Raw genomic sequence first — 20,048 nt, forward strand, 5'->3', positions numbered from 1 at the left:
ACCAAGCTGAGTAGGGGCCAGGACTCCAGCCCCAGCTGCAGTTCCACACTCACCTGAAGTTGAAATCTTTGCCTGAATCTTAGAGGAGCTGGGAATAAACAGCAGATCAGCCGGGCCCTTGGCACAGAAGCTTGTCCCTGTGGGGGGATAGTGACAGGCTAGTCTCCTGAGATGATACGGACTGTTCCGAGGCTCCTTTGGCCCATCACCCACCCTCAGAACCACCATCAGTGAGGAGAACAACCCTAAGAGGGGAGTGTGTGGGTATCCACCCATGGAGGAGAAAGAGTTGTGGGCGTGGGAGGCGCTGTGCCTGGGGTTGAGGTCCTGGGCTGAGGCTCAGGTGTTTGCAGCCTGACTCTCTGAGTCTCAGTTTCCTCCTTTGCCCCTTGGCTACTCAAGGTTGCCACTGAGAAACGGAGCTGCTGCTGCTGCTAAGTCACTTCAGTCGTGTCCGACTCTGTGCGACCCCATCCCTGGGATTCTCCAGGCAAGAACACTGGAGTGGGCTGCCATTTCTTTCTCCAATGCATAAAAGTGAAAAGTGAAAGTGAAGTCGCTCAGTCATGTCCGACTCTTCGCGACCCCATGGACTGCAGCCTACCAGGCTCCTCCGTCCATGGGATTTTCCAGGCAAGAGTACTGGAGTGGGATGCCATTGCCTTCTCCAAGAAACGGAGTATTTCCTGCCATATCAGTAAACAAGGATGTCACAGTCATCAGCGACTGCAGTGCTCCAATATGAGCCCTAAGGGCACTCAGGAAGAAGAACCCCTGCAGGATATGGCAGCCGTCAGATGCAGACGCAGCCACTCCCTATGGTGAGCCACAGGGGGCTGAGGATGTGCAAACACAGGATGTTGGCCTCATATAGCTGAGATACGTATGGGAAAGTGAACCCAGACTTGTGTCTCTTCCCATACATAGAAAAGTGCTAGATTCCTTAACTTGGGATATCTGGTTTTCTTTAATTCACAAAACTGCCAAAATATTTTTGATGTTCAGAATACTTGCCTTTTGCTGCAAACTTCCGTATAACCTGACACCCCCTTCAAGTCGATATCATGAAGCTGAAACCAGAGATGTTGATAGACATTCGTTACACCAGGGAAGGCTGAGCTCATTGGAGCCAAGCTCCAGCCTCTCCTGGGTCATTCTCTCCTCTGGGACACCTCCTGCTGTGACACTGTGCCTGTCACAGGATCACAGCCCAGGTCAATGATCTCGCCTCCAAGAAGCTTGAGTTGTGACTCTTTCAGATGTCACAATAGTTTATTTGTTTTGGCTGGAGTGGTTTTCCGTGGTAAATACAAATCAATAGAACTTTCAACTTTAATGCAGCAAGGACAGAAAAGTTAACATGTGCTCAGCAGAAAGCATGTTTGCAAAACTTTTGCAACTCAAAAGCCTGGTCCTTTCTGAGCTGGCTTGATGGCAGGGATGGCACACAGGTGGCCTCCAGACTGAGCGCAGAGTCAGCGTGAACATGGGTTAATGCATTTGCACCAGACTTCATTTTCTCCCAGCTTTATTCTGACTTCTCATCTACTGTCTGGACATAAACACCCACAGTCTCACTTTTCCTCGACTTCTCAGGAACCTTCAATTTTTTCTCCTGATGTTCATTAAAGGGAGGACACAGCAGGGGCTGTGATGAGGTGTATGGCTTCACTCCTTCCCTCTTTCATCCTTCATCTGTTCAATATTGAGCACCCACTTCATGCTGAGGATGCATTAAATACTGAGAAACAAAGCACAATCTCTCCCTCAAGGATTTTTTTGCTTCACATTTTTATTATGGAGAAATTCAGATACATATAAAAATAGAGAGGATGATGTAATGAATCTCACATACATGTCAGCAGCTTCAGTCATTATCAACCTGGGCCAATGTAATTTTTCCTGCCTCCCAAACCTTTTCCTCTTTTGGGTTGTCTGAAGAAAATTGTATATAATTTGTCATTTTGTTGTTGTTCAGTTGTTCAGACATGTTCAATTCTTTGAGACCCCATGAACTGCAGCATACCAGACCTCCCTGTCCATCACCAACTCCCCGAGTTTACTCAAACTCATGTCTATCAAGTCAGTGATGCCATCCAACCATCTCATCCTTTGTCATCCCCTTCTCCTCCTGCCCTCAATCTTTCCCAGCATCAGGGTCTTTTCAAATGAGTCAGTTCTTCTCATGAGGTGGCCAAAGTATTGGAGTTTCAGCTTCAGCATCAGTCCTTCCAGTGAATATTCAGGACTGATTTCCTTTAGGATGAACTGGTTTGATCTCCTTGCAGTCCAATGGACTCTCAAGAGTCTTCTCCAACACCATAGTTCAAAAGCATCAATTCTTCAGTGTTCAGCTTTCTTTATAGTCCAACTATCACATCAATACATGACTACTGGAAAAACCATAGCTTTGACTAGACAAACCTTTGTTGCCAAGGTAATGTCTCTGCTTTTTAATATGCTGTCCAGGTTGGTCATAACTTTTCTTCCAAGAAGCAAGGGTCTTTTTTTTTTTTTTTTTAAATTTTAACAGTTTATTGGCCAACGGAGAGCTCTCACATTTTCTTCCCACCCGGTGGTGCTATTCCTGAACTTATCTCTTTGCAAAGTCAAGCAGAGACCAAAAAGTTTCCCTTAGTACTACTCAAAATCTAAACAAGTGAGGAAAAAAAAATGCTTATGGTCAGAAAATAAAACTTGTCTCTCTGTTTAGAGAAAATTTTTCTTTGTACATCATATTTTAAAATACACTTTTGTTTTCCATTTAGGAACTGTGGAAAACCCCTGTTTAAAAGTCTTTGGAAGGATAGCCTGTTTTGAGATGTTTGGTCTTCCAGGTTCTTGTGGGCTAGCAATGTTGAGAGGTATTCCATGGTATTCTCATTTCCTTTGAGTCGATGTTGTCTGGCAGAGCGTCTCTGTTTTCAGTTGTCTGACATCTTATGAAGAATTAGCAGAGGGGCAAGAATTCTTGCCCGATTTGTTTTCACAATGCAGCCATTTAATACCATCTCATCCAAAATGAAGTGTACTTTATCCAAATTAAACATTATATCTAGTTCACTCACTCGGCTGAAGTAGTCATCTAAAACTTCCACAAAGTTATGGATGAATTCATAAATTGCCATCTCGTTCTCTGTGTCATTAACTCCAACCACAATGAAGAGAGCTGCGTACTGCCGGTATATCAGCTTAAAGTCCTTATATTCAGTGAAAGAGCACTGTTCATTGGATCGAGAGAGACAGCTCTTTATGACTTCTGTTTCCAGAAGCGTACACTTATTAATCTCCACATGCTCATAGTACTTAGAAAGTCGGGTCTGCCCTTGTTTATTCACCATGAGGAAAAACTTTATAATTTTTTTTTCCTCTGGCCACTATTTTTCCAAGTATAATTCAAAAGATATGGCAAGGGGTGGCTGTAACCAGAACCTGTGCGGCTCGGGGGGTGATGGTCCTGGAGACGGCTCTTCCTAGGCCCCCCCGCCCCCTTTCCCGCAGAAGCTTGTTACCCAGACCTCACTGGCTGCGTGGTGCGGGCTTCCTTGGGGCAGCCATTTTTCAGCAAGTGTCTTTTAATTTCATGGCTGCAGTCACTATCTGCAGTCATTTTGGAGCTCAAGAAAAGAAAGTCTGTCATTGTTTCCATTGTTTCCCCATCTACTTGTCATCAAGTGATAGAACCAGATGCCATGATCTTAGTTTTTTGAATGTTGAGTTTTAAGCCAACTTTTTGCTTCTCTGGTGGCTCAGAGGGTAAAGTGTCTACCTGCAATGCAGGAGACCTGGGTTCGATTCCTGAGTCAGGAAGATCCCCTGGAGAAGGAAATGGCAACCCACTCCAGTACCCTTACTGGAAAATCCCATGGATGGAGAAGCCTGGTGGGCTACAGTCCATGGGGTAGCAAAGAGTTCGACACGACTGAGCGACTTCACTCAGTCACTCACTCACTTTGACTCTCTTCTTTTACTTTCATCAAGAGGCTCTTTAGTTCTTCTTCACTTTCTGCCAGAAGGGTGGTGTCATCTGCATATCTGAGGTTATTGATATTTCTCCTGACAATCTTGACTCCAGCTTGTGCTTCATCCATCCTGGCATTTCTCATGATGCACTCTGCATATAAGTTAAATAAGCAGGGTGACAATATACAGCCTTGATGTACTCCTTTCCCAATTTGGAACCAGTCTGTTGTTCCATGTCCAGTTCTAACTGTTGCTTTTTGACCTGCATACAGATTTCTCAGGAGGCAGGTAAGTTGGTCTGGTATTCCCATCTATTGAAGAATTTTCCACAGTTTATTGTGATCCACACAAAGGCTTTGGCATAGTGAATAAAGCAGAAGTAGATGTTTTTCTGGAACTCTCTTGCTTTTTCGATGATCTCACGGATGTTGGCAGTTTGATCTCTGGTTCCTCTGCCTTTTCTAAATCCAGCTTGAACACCTGTAATTTCATGCTTCACATACTGTTGAAGTCTGGCTTGGAGAATTTTGAGCATTACTTTACTAGCGTGTGAGGTGAGTGCAATTGTGTGGTAGTTTGAGCATTTTTTGGCATTGCCTTTCTTTGGGATTGGAATGAAAGTTGACCTTTCCCAGTCCTGTGGCCATTGCTGAGTTTTCCAAATTTGCTGGCATATTGAGTGAAGCACTTTCACAGCATCATCTTTGAGGATTGGAAATAGCTCAACTGGAATTCCATCACCTCCATTAGCTTTGTTTGTAGTGATGCTTCCTAAGGTCCACTTGACTTCACATTCCAGGATGTCTGGCTCTAGGTGAGTGATCACACCATCGTGGTTATCTGGGTCATGAAGATCTCTTTTGCATAGTTCTTTTGTGTATTGTTGCCACCTCTTCTTAATATTGTTTGCTTCTGTTAGGTCCATACCATTTCTGTCCTTTATTGAGCCCATCTTGGCATGAAATGTTCCCTTGTTATCTCTAATTTTCTTGAAGAGATCTCTAGTCTTTCCCATTCTGTTGTTTTCCTCTATTTCTTTGCATTGACCACTAAGGAAGGCTTTCTTATCTCTCCTTGACATTCTTTGGAATTCTGCATTCGAATGGGTGTATCTTTCCTTTTCTCCTTTGCCTTTCACATCATTTCTTTTCTCAGTTATTTGTAAGCCCTCCTTGGACAACCATTTTGCCTTTTTGTATTTCTTTTTCTTGGGGTTGGTTTTGTTGTCCTTCACTATCTCCCAGAATTTGCTCAAAGTCAGTGGTGCCATCCAATCGTCTCATTCTCTGTTACCCCTTTATCCTCCTACTCTCAATCTTTCCCAGCATCAGAGCCTTTTCCAAAGAACTGACCCTTTGCATCAGGTGGCCAAAGTATTGGAGCTTTAGCATCAGTCCTTCCAATGAATATTCAGGGTTTATTTCGTTTAGGATTGACTGCTTTGATCTTCTTGCAGTCCAAGGGTTTCTCAAAAGTCTTATCCAGCACCAGAGTCCAAAAGCATCAATTTTTTGGCCCTCAGCCTTCTTTATGGTCCAACTCACATCCAAACATGCCTATTGGAAAAAAACATAGTTTTGCCTATATTGACCTTTGTCAGCGAAGAGAAGTTTCTGCTTTTTAATACACAGTCTAGGTTTGTCATAGCTTTCCTTCCAAGAAGCAAGCATGTTTTAAGTTCATGGCTGCAGTCACCAAGTGTTTGACCAGAAATCAAAAAGGGTCAATTTTCCTCCACTACAGCAGTTGAGATGGTCATAAAGGTACAGTCAGGAATTGCCAAGGTCATATCATGAGATGAAAGATGTTTTCGTTCTCTTTGCAAAATATATTCTACCAAGTATTCCTGACATCATAATTTAGATTTTGGATGAAGTGCTTTTTTGTTTACTCCTTTTTCTTCTCCTTATATTTCCTACTGTGACTAAAATTGTATTAATTTCTTTAGTGCCATTTTTTCAAATTTGTTTCCCTTAATATTCATCTTCCTTTCCCCAAAGGTCTAAATGAGGTGTAGGTTTCAAATGTCCTTGGAAATTAGATACTAACTCTTTTCTTCCAATTAAAATGTACTTATTTTTTTCCTACCAGGATGGGATATTATTCTCCCTGATGCCTTAAATCCAATGTTTATTTCCCAGCCTAATAAGATGAAGCTATTAAAAATGCTTTTTTTCCCCACATACACTTTCTCTCTTCCTCTCTTTATAAAACATTTGAGAGTTCTTTATTTCCCTTTTTTTGGTGATAAGGTGAAAAATAGGTCATCAAAATATGTCCATGTTCAAATTCCTTAAAACTTATGAATGTTACCTTTATGCTGAAAAAAAAGGTCAGAGGTGTTATTGATTAACACTTTTGATTAACTGAAGGATATTGAAATGGAAGATGGGGAGTTAATTCTGAGTTATTCATGTGAACTCTAAGTGCCAAGAGTCCTGATAAGAGATTGTTAGAAAAGGAAAATTGATATGATGGAAGGAGAGATTGGAGTGGTATACCACAAGAGAGCAAGATTATCTTTTAACACAACAGTAGGTCCCTAAATTCCTTTTTAACTCCTTTTGTGGGGTTCAGAAATATGCTTGGGGTCCCTTGGGCTTAGAGGATGGAATATGGAAAAAGGATTAAAGACTGAGTCAGTAAACAGGCTCCAGTGGTCCTGTAGTCTTAGTGGCTATTGAGGGATTATCTGGAGGGGTTCACTTCAAAGACGAGGAGCCAATGGATTCTAGATCATTACCTATTATCCTCTCATCAGGCTATAGATAAGACCTCAACATGACCAACCTCCATGAACAGTGGTTGTTGAACTGCAAAAACATCCTGTACCAATATTTGGGAGCAGCAGACCAATTGGTCCAGGACATTTTTGGAATCCAGCAACCACCATTCATGTAGGATGGTCGTGTCACAGTCCTCTGCAGAGCCTAATGAGAGCATCAAGAAAAAGGATGGCTCCCCTGGGGCCAGAGGACTAGAGAACACTCAGGTAAAACGTGGTGGCAAGATTAGAAGTCATGATGCATGTCCATTCTCATTTTCTCTTGAGAAATAAACCTCCCATTTTCAGCTGTGACATGGGTTATCCAATGTAGAATATTGACCTCACAGCACAGCCTCCTTGCAGTTAGATATAGCCCTAGGATCAAGCTATGGCCAATGGAACAGAAGTGGAAATAAGGCAGGTGATATTTAGATAATTTCTCTCAAAGAGTAGGGTGCCTTTCCTTTTATCCCTTGGTTTAGTCACTAAGCTGTGTCCAATTCTTATGACCCCATGGACTGTAGTCTGCCACGCTCTTTTGTCCATGGGATCCTCCAGGCAAGAATACTGGAATGGGTTGCCATTTCCCTCTCCAGAGGATCTTCCTGACCTAGGAATCAAACCCAGGTCTCCTGAATAGCAGGCAGATTCTTAACCAGCTGAGCTATAATGGAAGCCCTAAAGTGATAGTGGAAGTCATTCAGTCATGTCTGACTCTTTGCAACCCCATGGGGTATACAGCCCATGAAATTCTCCAGGCCAGAATACTGGAGTGGGTAGCCTTTCCAGTCTCCAGATTTTCCTAACCCAGGGATTGAACCCAGGTCTCCCAAGCGCAGGCAGATTCTTTACCAGCTGAACTACAAGAGAAGCCCAAAAATACTGGAATGGGTGACCTATCCTTTCTCCAGAGGATCATTCCAATCCAGGAATCGAACCGGGGACTTTTGCATCACAGGTGGATTCTTTACCAACTGAGCTATGAGAGAAGCCCTATCTCTTGCCCTCCCATGGAACAGAAGGTGGATGTGGCAATGAGCCATCTGGGACCTGGCACAGATCATGAGGAATAGAAGCACCCTGAATCCCTTACAACATGGAATTACCTTGTCAACCCGCTATTTACATCTGGACTTACAAGAGAAAAATAGACTGCAGCTTTGTTTTCATGTCTATTTTCTTTGTGATTTTCTGTAACTTAAAAATATACAGTCAATTCTGGAAATATTTGGAGACTGAAAGGACATAGATCATGATTTCGGGAAAGATAAGACCAAGCTCTTCTTGATCATCTCAGTGCCTTTCAGTCACTGAATATTTTTTAAGTTCTCTAAGGATGCGGAGGCCCGTTGGACATCATGGAGATCAAACCTTCAATCCTAAAGGAAATTAACCCTGAATATTCACTGGAGGGACTGGTGTTGACACTCAGTCCCTCCAGTCCCTCTCACTTGATGAGAAGAGCAGATTCATTGGAAAAGACCCTGATGCTGGGAAACACTGTGGGCAGGAGGAGAAGGGGACAACAGAGGATGAGATGGTTGGATGGCATCACCAACCTGATGGACGTGAACTTCAGAAAACTCTGGGAGATAGTGAAGGACAGGGAATTCTGGCGTGCTGCAGTCTATGGTGTCACAAAGACACTGTCTTTGTGTCACTTAGCATCTGAACAACAAACGATGCCACACTATGCACAACAACAACAAAAACGTTATTTTATTAGCGTGCACATTCACTATTATCTGAGTAAATCTTCACAGAGATGTCCTCCCACCCCTTTCCAGTCAGGGAAGTGTTGTTATCTGCATTTTAGAGTTGAAGAGTTTAAGGTTGATCGATTTCCAGTAAATTGCCTGGGTTCAAACAGCTGGCAAATAGTACTTTCAGAATTGAAGGTTACTTCGTGTAAAAGCCATAACCGCACCACGAAGCCAGCGGTTTGCAAACTGTGTTTGATGGAACCCCTAGCGGTCCCCAGGGGTCTGTCAAGAGTTGTCATGGCTCAAGGGTGGCGACTATGAGGCATGAGCGGGTAGGTTTGTACCCTGAGCCCGGAAAATAGCTGAGATTGGCTCAATGAAGCATCTAAGACATCAATATCAGGGGTGGAGGACAACTGGCTCTTACATTGAACCAGTAGTGATGGGCAGAAGGGTGACGGTCAAGGCTGAGACTGTTGGCCCCAGACACTTGAGCTCCTGACATTCTCCGGGGTCCTCAGGCTCACATCAGCCCTGTGGGAATGAGAAACGAGTGCCTCAACTTGCAAATCAAGCTGCATACAAGTAGCTTATAGCATATTAACAACCATGTGTGAGGACCTTCCCTGGTGGTCTGGGGCTAAGACTCAGCGCCCCCGATGCAGAGCGCCTGGGTTTCATCCCTGGTTAGGGATCCCACATGCCAAAATTAAAGATCCCGCCTGCCTCAACTAAGACACAGCATGGCCAAATGAAAAACAAAACAAAGAAAAACAAGTGTGAGTTTGTGTTTGGAGATTCCTATCACATAAAGACACGTGCACACATACACACTTCAAAGAAAATTGACCAATAAAGACACACAACTCAATGCTAACTTGGGATTTTCCTGGGGGATAGAGTTCTAGGGGATATTTTCCAAGCTCTTCTTTACATTTTCAGGGTTTCTATGTGATCCTCAATGAGGGTATCAGAAACAGGAATAAAACACTAATAAGAGTCAATAACTCTTTAAACAGAACAATAATTTGGAGACGTTTTCAATGGCCCATTTGATGTTTTCTGAGTTGTCACATGTTCCTCAATCAGTATTTTATAAACAGAAGAAAACTCTAACACAGGATAGGCTTTTTGTGTATGCTTACTTTGTGGTTGGCTATTTCGGGAACGAGATTGTTTGAATAGATCTAATGAAACCTGTTACCAGGAATGGTCATCTGCCCATTTCCAGTCAGAGGACAGAGTCCTGTGCTGTCCCCGCCTACGTTTCACAAGCCTGGGAGGAGGGCTTTGCAGGATAAATACACAGCAGCACCCAGGAAACTCCAGCATCAGGGCAGGCGGCGGCTCTGGATCCACTGCCCACATCCCGCTCTCCCAGGCAGGTAATCCGTGATGCTCCCACACTGGGAGCCAAGGGACCCCTTTCCCAGGGTGGTTCTGGCCTCGGTCAGGGGTCGGTAGAACCTGAGGCAAGAGGGAGGCGAGAGGACATGTGTCCGATGCTGGGGGCTTCTGAGTCCTCTGAAGGCCAGTCCTCTCTCTGAGTCTCAGTGTTCATCCCGCAAAAGGAGGGACGTGCCACCAGGGCTTCTGGGGGCATTTCTGCTTCTGACTCTTTGGGGTTGTGATTCGAGCCAGCTGTGCACCCCATCCAGCTGCGCATCTGCCTTCAGGTCAGAGCTCTCCCGAGGGCACTAAGGTGCGTCCCCTTGCCTGGCACAGGGCGCTGCTCTCAGAGAGCTCTGGGGACAGAATTAGTGCAGTGGATCCCTCTGGGCAGAGGGGTCTCCAGGGGGTTTCCTGGGCTCCACTGTGCCTTTAGGCCCCCGGCCAAGCAGAAGAGAGGTGAGTCTGCTTAGAAATAGAGCCTTAACCTGGCCAAATAAAAAAGCACCCTTTCTTCAGGATAATTTCGAAAGAAAATATTTAACTCTTTTTGAAAGAAACCATTGCATCAGCCCTGAGCAAACTACATAGCTGGGGCAGTTGATCACCTCTGTCCTCAGGCTTGTCTGAAGGCCTTTCCCCCGGGCTCTGGCTGAGATGCAGCTCAGGCTCCTCCCCTCCTTGGTCTCCCCACTTCCCCCCTCACCACCCCAGCAGTGCTCTGTCCTCTGAATCCTGAGATGAGGGGGCAGAGCCTGAAGGGAATCAGCCCTCTTTGCTGAGGTCACCAGTTTGACCTCAGTCTCTCCTGGAGATTTCCTAGGCAGTAGCTCTGTCTTCTGTCCCCAGGAATCACAAGTCTGGCTTGTTGAGTCCTAGAAAGTGTCGCTCATGGAGGGGGTGACATGTCTGGAACTCCTCTTAGGAGCCCAGCACCTTCATCCTATACGTCACCTGAGCCATTACATATGATGGACGGAGGTGGGAACTGAGGATCAGAGAGGTTCAGTCACTGCTCTTCACCACACAGCACTCACAAGTGGTCCAAACGAAATCCTCGACCAGGTCTGAGACTCTGAGCTCACCTGCTTCTCCCCACTAGGAGGCCTTTCTAGGCTCTTTTTGGAAACACCCTCCACATGTCCAGATGGCAGCGGTGGGCAGAATGCTCTGCCCTCCTTGTTCTTTGCACCAGCCCTGCTCGGGGCAGCCAGGCTCCAGCACGGCTCCTGCTGCCTGTGCGGCCTCTCTCCTGAACCCTCTCTGTGACCAGGCACCTCGACGGGAGAGCCTCCCTGAGGTCACACCCTTGTCCTCAGAGGCGGGGAGAGGTGCACTGTCCTCTGATGAGTGCAGGGCTCCTTCCTGGGGGGACAGAGGGGCACGGTGGGAAAGAAACCCAGCTTCCCAGGCCCCTCTGATTATGTCAGCTCCTGGGAGGGAAATGGGTTCTCACTGGCCAGCACCTCACACCCATCACCAGCTTCCCCACCCTGGAGCCAGGCACCCCAGGCTCCTCCCCCTCACTCCTCCATGGCTTGCTGTGAGACCTTGGAAAAGCCCCTCCCCACTCTACCGAGTCTCTCCACTGGGAAAATTGGTAACAATCACAGCACTTGGTCAAAGGTAAGAGGGAGCCCAGAGCCCCCTCATGTGTGTTGGGAGCCCAGGAGGGTGCCTACCCCTGGGAGGTCACAGAGCAGCAGGTCCAAGAGAACAGAGGCAACGGGGGACAGTGGGTGGGGGTTCTAACACGCAGAGACTTAAAGGAGCTTTGCTTTTCAGACATGAGGGCGGAGAGAATGTCTACCCTCCTGGCTCTCGGGCTCCTGGTGGCTGGACTCTGCTCCAGTGTCCACTGCCTCCCAGAGAACGTGACCCCTGAAGAACAGCACAAAGGGGCATCTGTGGATGACCACTCATTAGCCTCCAGCAACACCGACTTCGCCTTCAGCCTCTATAAGAAGTTGGCTTTGGAGAACCCCGATAAGAATGTCATCTTCTCCCCTCTGAGCATCTCCATAGCCTTGGCCTTCCTGTCCCTGGGGGCCCGTGGCTCCACCCTGACGGAGATCCTGGAAGGTCTCAAGTTCAACCTCACAGGGACCCCAGAGACAGAAATCCACCAGGGCTTCCAGCACCTCCTGCAGACATTCAATAGGCCCAGCAACCAGCTGCAGCTGAGCGTGGGCAACGCCATTTTCATGCCAGAGGAGCTGGAGTTGCTGGACAAGTTCAGGAAAGATGCTGAGGCTTTTTACGCCTCTGAGGTTTTAGCCATTAACTTCAAGGATTCCGAAGCTGCGATAAAGCTTATCAATGAATATGTGAAGAATAAAACTCATGGAAAAATTGAGAAGCTCTTCGATGATCATGACCAGCTCACAGATTTAATATTGTTGAATTATATCTTCTTTAAAGGTGGGTGCCTAGTCTGGGGTTCAGTGGAACACTTTTTTTTATGAGGCTTTAGTACTCTTGCCTGGAAAATCCCATGGACGGAGGAGCCTGGTAGGCTGCAGTCCATGGTGTCGCAAAGAGTCGGACATGACTGAGCGACTTCACTTTCACTTTTCACTTTTATGCATTGGAGAAGGATGTGGCAACCCACTCCGGTGTTCTTGCCTGGGGAATCCCAGGGATGGGGTAGCACAGAGTCGGACATGACTGAAGTGACTTAGCAGCAGCAGCAGGGCTATTTCCTGGCTCAGCCAACTGTCATTAGGAAAAACACTATAGAGGAGGAGTTAGAGGAGGCTCGCACAGAGTCGGACACGACTGAAGCGACTTAGCAGCAGCAGCCCTCAGCTTAAGGGGCTCGGGCACTAAGGCCCTGCCCCAACCACTGGATTTGACTGTCTAGGGATTTCCCAAACTCAATGGTCATTAGAGGATGTTAGTGCAGGGAAGCTGCTAACCCTTTGTCTGACGCAGAGGGAGAGTTTTGCTTTGACTTACTCTTACCCGGCTGCTAGAGGAAGGATCTTCCCATTCCCATCACTCGTGCGTGTGTCCTTCCTGATGAGGTGGTGTTGGAGCCCGCGGGAACCCTCAGCTGTGCCCACCATGGGCTGGTTCTGACCTGCTGGGGGACCTGGTCTCTGGAGGCTCCCGGTGAGGCTGGTGGTCTTCACGGTGAGACAGACTCTGAGGAGCCTGCTCATCCCCAGGGTCTTCATTGGTGCTCTTCTATCAGCTGAGGGTGGAACAGGCCAGGCCACCATCCGGGAGCAGCCTCTGCAGAAGGGAGCCCCCTAGACAGGCTCCTCTCCCAGCTTTGAGCTGCTCTGATGCCCGGTCCCAGTGTCAGGAGCTCAGCATGGCAAACCCCAGCTGGATATTCACAAGGGGCGGAGTAGAAAAGCAGATGGATTTTGCACAGGGAGCAAGAAGGGCAAATAGGGACCCAGAGGTGGATTAGCAAGTCAGGATGTGGTCAACTGTGTAGAGACACACCAACTCTTGGAGACGAGTTAGTCCAGAGCTGCGGACTCCTGGCAGAGTCCAGAGCAGCCCTCTTGGGCCACCGTGGTTGTTTGTAAATGAAAGCTTAGAACTGAATTATTCTTAACAACGCATCCAGGCCTGTCCTGCTATGTTTGGTTTCTGAGTTTTCTGTGCTTCCCTTTCCTATTCCACCTTCGGACTTTCTCCTTACAAGTCTCTTCCCCAGGGGCACCCGAGGTAGCCTCCCTTTCTGTCTACCCCTGCCTCTAACCTTGAGGGCACAGGCAGGGCTGGAAATAAAGCAGGAGGTGGGGGTAGATACACATTCCATGAAGCCCCAGAGCCCTAAACTCCTCTAGAAGCCCCAGCCTCAGCGAGGATGCATCCTCCTGGGTGGAGACCCGAGTCCTCTCCTCTATTGACCCCGCCCTGCCCTCCGGGTCCCCGTGTGGTTCCTGTTCCAGCTGGGCTCACGAGGCTGCAGGGATGTGTGTCCGCCCTGAAAAGTCAACGACTAACCCCTGGTCACTAACCTACTCCCCTGAAGGACCAGGAGGTCCCATTTGTCCCCAGACTCAGATACCCCCGTCTCTCCTTTGCCTTCCACATTCCTGTTGATTTCCTGTGGAGCACAACTAACCAGTTGTATTTCATGCCCCCCTTCTCAATCCTGACCTGTGGGGTTCACCGCCATCCCCAAGGGCTTACCCATCTTCCCAGGAGTATGTGCACCCCTGGCAGGCCCAGCCCTAGAGGCAGGTGGTAGGGGGCACAGCTGGTGCGGGGAGGGTCTTCCCCACTGAGGGCCCAGGGCAGAAGAGGGAGAGGACACAGCCCTGTACTCAGAGTCCTCATCTATTCCTTCTCCTCCAGCCCAGTGGACGACGCCATTTGATCCTCATCGTACATACGACTCAGAGTTCCACGTGAGCGAGGACACGAGGGTGCAGGTGCCCATGATGACCCTTGGCCTGGAAACCCCTTACTTCCGGGACGAGGAGCTGGGCTGCACGCTGGTGGAGCTCACGTACACCAGCAATGACAGCGCCCTCCTCATCCTCCCCGACGAGGGCAAAATGCAGGACCTGGAAGCCAAGCTGAACCCGGAGACCCTGACGAGGTGGCGAAAATCCCTGCAGCCCAGGTGACTCCCCAGGACCCGGAGCTGTGGGTTCACCTGCCTTCTCGGTCCTTCCCCCTCTTCCTGGACTCCTGACCCCCAGCAACAGGGCCTCAGGAATGTCCGGGCGCGGGACAGTGGTGGGAGAGCCCGTACTGAGGTGACTTTGCCTTTTGCTACCTTAGGGACTTTAAGCCAAAATTTTTCCTTCCATGGGATGATGACATCAGAGGAGGGGAGGGCAAGAGGACTGAGGGTCCCTCTTACATCAACATGTATTGAGTCAGGAGGATTCTCAACACATCACCCACCACTCATGTGGTTCTTTCTTTGGCTCCACCTTCCGACAGTGGAGAGGAAGAGATAGAATCGGGATCAGATGAGGGCTCAGGTGAGACAGGCTCTGAGGACAAGCTGTCTTTCCATCATAGTCACTCATTTATTCACTCATCCGCTTAGCACTCGTTGAATTAATTAATGAAAGTCATGCAATGTCTAAGGGAATAATTTAGATCCTGAGTCAGCAAATAAAGCACTAAATTCCCCACCTTCACAGCACTTAATTTGTAATTGGGGGAGATAGATAAGAAATAAATAACTAAATAATTTTTGTATTCAGAGAGATGGGAAATGGTGGGGTGAGGGAAAATAAAGGAAAAAGAGAAAGAAAATTGGACCCAGGGGTAGTTTGTGATTATAATTAGGATAGCCCTTAGGTGATGTTTGAGGTGAGGGACTGAGTCATGTGGATGTCACAGGAAAAGCATTGCTGACCAAAGGAACAGCCAGTGCAAAGCCTCTGAGGCAGGAGCGAGCCTGGCGTGGTTGAGGATTAGTGAGGCCAGAGCAGGAGAGCAGAGGGAGTGAGAGGGAAGATGGGTGAGGTCGGGGTCCTCAGGGAGGACTAAGGTCACTAGGGCCTTGCAGACCCCTCGACTCCCCCACCATCTAAGGGAAATGGAAATTCATCACAAGATTTTCAGTCAAAGAGTTAACGATCTGAGTGATGTTTTAGAAGAATCACCCAAGGTGCCGAGTGGACAGCAGACAGCAGAGGACAAGCAAGGAGGCAGGGAGGCCAGCCAGGAGCCGAGTGGGGTCACCCAGGGGAGGGCGCTGGGGGCTGGACCGGGAGGAGCCAGGAAGTGTGGGGGGGGCGGGTTGAGTTCTGGGTAAACTGAGGGTAGACACACAGGCCAGGAGGTGGGCTTCAGGAGACCGATCTCAGGGGGACAGGAGAGGGTGAGGCAGTGCTGGGCCAGGGTCTGAAGGGGGCAGATAGGGAGGGGGTGTGGGCAGCTGTGCGGGGGCATCCCACAGTTTAAGGGGAGTCTCAACCTCCTCACATTTGGCATCTAAGACCAGACGCCCTGACAAGAGTCTTTAAGGAAATACAGACTGAGAGAGAGGGAGGGAAGCCTCGGGGTGGGAGACAGCATCTCTTGCTCCAAGAACCTGCTGGCGGCTTGGCTCAGAAGCTGAAGCTGTCCTGTCCTCAACTGGGAAGGCCAGATGGAGACTCTGAATTGGATGATTCAAGTCCCCAAGTCCCTTGACTGCAGCTCCCAGCCCCCATGTCCCCTCCAAGCCCCTGTTCAGCTCCTTCCTTCCCTGCTGCCCACACTCAGGCCGCCCTTGTGCTGTGGAGCAGCCCCTCTGGCTTCCCACATTCCTGCAAGTGTATCCACCTCCTCCTAGGCTCCTCTTCACCAGTCAGCTCCATCCCCTCCCCTGGGACTCAGGCTCCATGCCACCTCCTGCAGGAAGCCTTCCTGGTGCCTGTGGAGCAGCCTCCCTGGCACAATCTCCCAGAAATTGTGAAATCCCTGTTGGAGGAGGGTATTTTCCTTGCCCTGCAGCCTTAAGGTGGGAATTTTGTGGGCAACACCACAGCCCAGCCCTAGGGACATTGAGTGAGTGACAGTTGCTCAGTCATGCCTGGCTCTTTGCAACCCCACGGACTGTAGCCTGCCAGGCTCCTCTGTTCATGGAATTCTCCAGGCAAGATGACTGGAATGGGTTGCCATTTCCTTCTCCAGAGGATCCTCCTGACCCAGGGATCCTGCATTAGATCCCTGGGACATTAGACTCCTGCAGTCAGAAATGCATAATTAGGAATTAAGCAGAGTTAGCCTGAGGGGTCTAGACACTGAGGAAGGAAGTTCATCTTTCCAGTGTTAAGGAGGTGGTTGGAGATGAAACCACAGATCAAACTGTGAGGTGGAAGAAAGGCAGACACTGTGTCCAGTGTGAGTTCAAGTTTATCTTTCTCATTTCCTAGATATATACATAAACTCAACCTGCCAAGGTTTTCCATCTCCAGTGACTATAAGCTGAAAGACATCCTTTCCCAGCTGGGTATGAAGAATATCTTCACCAGCAATGCAAACTTCTCAGGAATCACAAATGAACACAAGCTGGCAGTTTCCCAGGTAAGTCTAAACTTTGGACAATTCATCCTTCTTATAGGAGCTTGAACGGGGACAGACAGGCAGATGTTTGGCTAATTCTGAATTTGCAAATTCATTGAATTTCCTGTACATTAATCACTCTCCCCAGGACCGGGTTGCAATCATACTGGGAGTTGTCCCCACCTTCCCTGAAATATAATGTGACCAGGAGTCCATCATTGGGAAAGAATTCCCCTGGAGTGGAATCAGTGGACCCCGTGCCAAGCTCTACTTTTCACGCCTAAAGAGGCAAATAGTTAAAGTCCTGTGGCCCTCAGTTTTTCCATTTATAAAATATGGTGATAGTTCTTACCGAGCATGAAGAAACTGGCAGAGCAGGTAAGAGGTACTAACAATGGCTCAGGGCCAGCATGATGAATATATACTAAGAGCAAGAGAGAAGGACACCAGGGGTCCTGGTACTGCCATCCTAGAAGCAGAGGTTAGAATGAATGGGGGTGGCTGAATAGCCCTGCAGTCTCCCCTGCATCCCACCTGCCAGAGGGCTTGGTAAAGGAGATACAGGGCCATGGGGCCTCGTGGTCCAGGGCTGGGAAGCCAATCCTAGGCAAGATAGCTGAGCGTCAGCTGGGGCCACAGTGGTGCAGAAAGCAGTGCCACTCATGTGCAACTTCAGCATGGAAGGACTGTGGACAGTTCCCTGCAAGAAAAACGCCTCGATCTGGCCTCTTCCCCTACACTAGGGGGTGCTTGGGGGACAGCAGAGTCTGTGGACTCAGACAGAGAGGGATCCAGATCCAGGAGCCCCTGCTGTTTGCCTCTCTGACCCTGGGCGCAGGACTCTCAGTTCACTTTCCACATCCATGCATCACAGCAACAAACCAGCTGACAGTCGGATGGGAGGACAGACAGATTGAACAGGTTGATAGCGCAGTGACAGACCAGGAGCAGGTGGATGCATGTTGGTCTCTAGAGGCACTCGGGCCCCTGCTCACACCCTGCCTCCCCCACTCCAGTGGGTAACGTTTGGTGTCCCCACAGGTGGTCCACAAGGCCGTGCTCGATGTGGGCGAGGAGGGCACGGAAGGAGCTGCCATCACAGCTGTCCTAGTGGTGGGTACATCCTTGATAACTGACGCGTTAATTATCAGTTTCAACAGGCCGTTTCTGATTTCCATATTGCACAAAGACACTCAGAGCATCATCTTTTTGGGCAAAGTCACCAACCCCAAGAAAGCCTAGAGCTCCCCTCCTCCCTAAGGAGCTGGGTGCCCAGGTCCCTGGGAGCAGCCTGGCCCCTGTGCACTGAGGCATGGCCCGCCCCCTGCAGCTGTCTGGCCCCATCTGCTCATCCTTGAAAGGTGACCGCGACAGTGCTAGGGGCTCCGTGTGCCCAGGGGCTGTGTGCCTGGTGACAAGGAGGCTCTGAGCCGCAGAACAACAATAAAGCTCCTTCCTTGGACTGGATGCTTTCCTGTGCGTCTCCACCCTGCTGCTGGGCCCCAAGGCCAAGCCCCTTGAGCTGCGACAGATGTTCAGCCCACCCCACCTCTGGGCCCCTCTGCCTCAGCCTCACCAGCCAGCCCAGGAGCAGGCTTTGAGCCTGTGACCAAGCCCACTGGACCTCAGGACTAGAACTGGGTGGGGCCCTTGCTGCCAATGACCACTTCCGGGGGCTCTGGGTCCAGGTCAAGGTTCACTCCTCCCTCCTCAGGACCTGGGATGTCCCCTCGTGCCTACATGCAGGGGCTCTGACCCTGACCTCTGCTGGCACAGCCCCTGGACCCCTCCTTCCTGTGGCTGAGCTGGGCCTCCTCCCCCAGGATCACCCCTCTGCCCCCAAGCTCCCCAACCTGGGAGACCAGCGACTTCCAGGTTCCCAGCTGAGCTCCTCCACCGCCTGGCCAGTCCCACCTCCTCCCCTGACAGAGGATCCCCATCAGCCGCCACTATTGTGGTCCTAGGAGTGAAAGAGCAGTGAACACACAGCCCTTCATCCCTCTGATGTACTGGGGCTGTGAGATCTCTAGGAAGAGCACACGGTAATGACGACATCACCCACAACTGACGTCTCTTGGAAGAGATCTCTCCTCCAAGCAAGCTGCTAAGACTTCTACCTGGAATAACCCATTTAGTCCTTGTGTCACATGAGATACTTGCTGTTACTCATCCCATTTTACCACTGGGGAAACTGAGGAACAGAGAGGCTCAGTAATTCCCTCAAGGCCACACAGCTAGAAATTACTGCCAGCAAGATGTTATCCCAACCAGATGGATGTCAGAGGAACACTTTAAACCACAGAGCCACTCAAGCCATAAAGATTTTTGCAGCCATGGCCCTCTTGGGACTTAGAATATAATGGGGAAGATGGGTGATGAACAAAGGAATTGGAGGCTGAGAGGGGAGGACCAGACTCAGCGGGAAGTCAAGGAAGGCTTCCTGGACGAGGGGATTGCAGTGCTGCCAACAAAGGAAAGGTAGAAGGTTGTGGGTAAACAGAGAGCAGAGTGTTCCCAGCAAGAGAAAAAGTGAGGGGAGCATTTTCAAGAAAGGGAAAGAAATTGGCACAACTGGAGCAGACAGTGAGGAGCTGCAGAGAGCATGGGGCCATGATGGAGCCGCTGGAGAACCGGGGGCCTGGGGCTCAGCGAGGGATCTGGGAAAGTTCCATAGGGTCCTAGGCAGCTTTAAAGGGATTTAAACAGAGGGTCGATATGAGATTTGCGTGGTTTCCCGGAGGCAGGTTAAGGATCTGCTCAGGGGAAGTTCAGGAGAGAATCAGACAGGCAGGAAGCATCAAGCATCAGGATTCATCCTCCCAGGATGGACAGGTGAGCATGGATGGAAGGAGGTCCCCTAAGCTGAGTGCCAAGGGGTGTAAAGGGGAGGACACCCAAAAGGGCAAGGCACCAGGGAGAGGAACAGAGTAGGGAGGAGCAGGGAGCCCAGAGGAAAGCCATCACCCCAGGACCACGGGAGAGGCAGACGGGAGATGAGGAAGGGGATTTAGGGGTAAGGGGAGAATGAGTGGTTCCTGGGATGCAGTGATCTAAAGCCACAGCGGGGCAGGGCAAGGACAAGGTGAGCAGAATGAGGGAAGCCCCACCCTGGCTGGAAGGTGAGAGAAGGCGAGCCAAGAGAGGGGTGCTGTCAACTTTCCTAGAGGTTAGCCTTCAGCCTGGCAAGAGCTGGGCTGGAGTTGGCTTGTGTATTATAAAGATGCTGCTAGTTCCTTGGGTCTGTTTGT

The 20,048-nt window shown here is 49.2% G+C and overlaps 2 protein-coding genes across 3 annotated transcripts; one reads left to right on the forward strand and one right to left on the reverse strand.

Annotated features, from left to right (window-relative positions):
- Positions 1 to 2,924: 2,924 nt before the first annotated feature.
- LOC122706434 (AP-4 complex subunit sigma-1-like) lies at positions 2,925 to 8,938 on the reverse strand. The gene is made up of 2 exons (XM_043921565.1): positions 8,861 to 8,938; positions 2,925 to 3,377 (listed from the first exon to the last, which is right to left on the reverse strand). Exons 1-2 carry the CDS (start codon positions 8,936 to 8,938, stop codon positions 2,925 to 2,927), a joined length of 531 nt encoding a protein of 176 aa, XP_043777500.1.
- A 729-nt stretch (positions 8,939 to 9,667) lies between these two features.
- Positions 9,668 to 18,262, forward strand: LOC122706619 (serpin A3-7-like). Of its 2 annotated transcripts, none has more exons than XM_043921958.1 (5): positions 9,668 to 9,818; positions 11,608 to 12,243; positions 14,143 to 14,413; positions 16,671 to 16,821; positions 17,842 to 18,262. In XM_043921958.1, the coding sequence occupies exons 2-5, from the start codon at positions 11,610 to 11,612 to the stop codon at positions 18,040 to 18,042; spliced, it is 1,257 nt and encodes a 418-aa protein (XP_043777893.1). In that variant the 5' UTR covers positions 9,668 to 9,818; positions 11,608 to 11,609; the 3' UTR covers positions 18,043 to 18,262. The 2 variants fall into 2 exon arrangements, with proteins under 2 accessions (XP_043777893.1, XP_043777894.1); XM_043921959.1 differs by having other exon boundaries at positions 9,747 to 9,814.
- Positions 18,263 to 20,048: the final 1,786 nt, after the last annotated feature.

This window comes from Cervus elaphus, chromosome 13 (assembly GCF_910594005.1).
Source record: "Cervus elaphus chromosome 13, mCerEla1.1, whole genome shotgun sequence".
NCBI classification, from domain to species: Eukaryota; Metazoa; Chordata; class Mammalia; order Artiodactyla; family Cervidae; genus Cervus; species Cervus elaphus.

Bases quoted from the DNA above. Each gene is read 5' to 3' on its own strand.
- LOC122706434 (XM_043921565.1), bottom strand. From the start codon at position 8,938: ATGTCAGGAGCTCAAGTGTCTGGGGCCAACAGTCTCAGCCTTGACCGT. The intron at 3,378-8,860 runs GTAAGAGCCAGT...TTGGAAAAATAG, and splicing joins CCCATCACTACTGGTTCAAT to TGGCCAGAGGAAAAAAAAAT.
- LOC122706619 (XM_043921958.1), top strand. From the start codon at position 11,610: ATGAGGGCGGAGAGAATGTCTACCCTCCTGGCTCTCGGGCTCCTGGTG. The intron at 12,244-14,142 runs GTGGGTGCCTAG...CTTCTCCTCCAG, and splicing joins GAATTATATCTTCTTTAAAG to CCCAGTGGACGACGCCATTT. The intron at 16,822-17,841 runs GTAAGTCTAAAC...GTGTCCCCACAG, and splicing joins ACAAGCTGGCAGTTTCCCAG to GTGGTCCACAAGGCCGTGCT.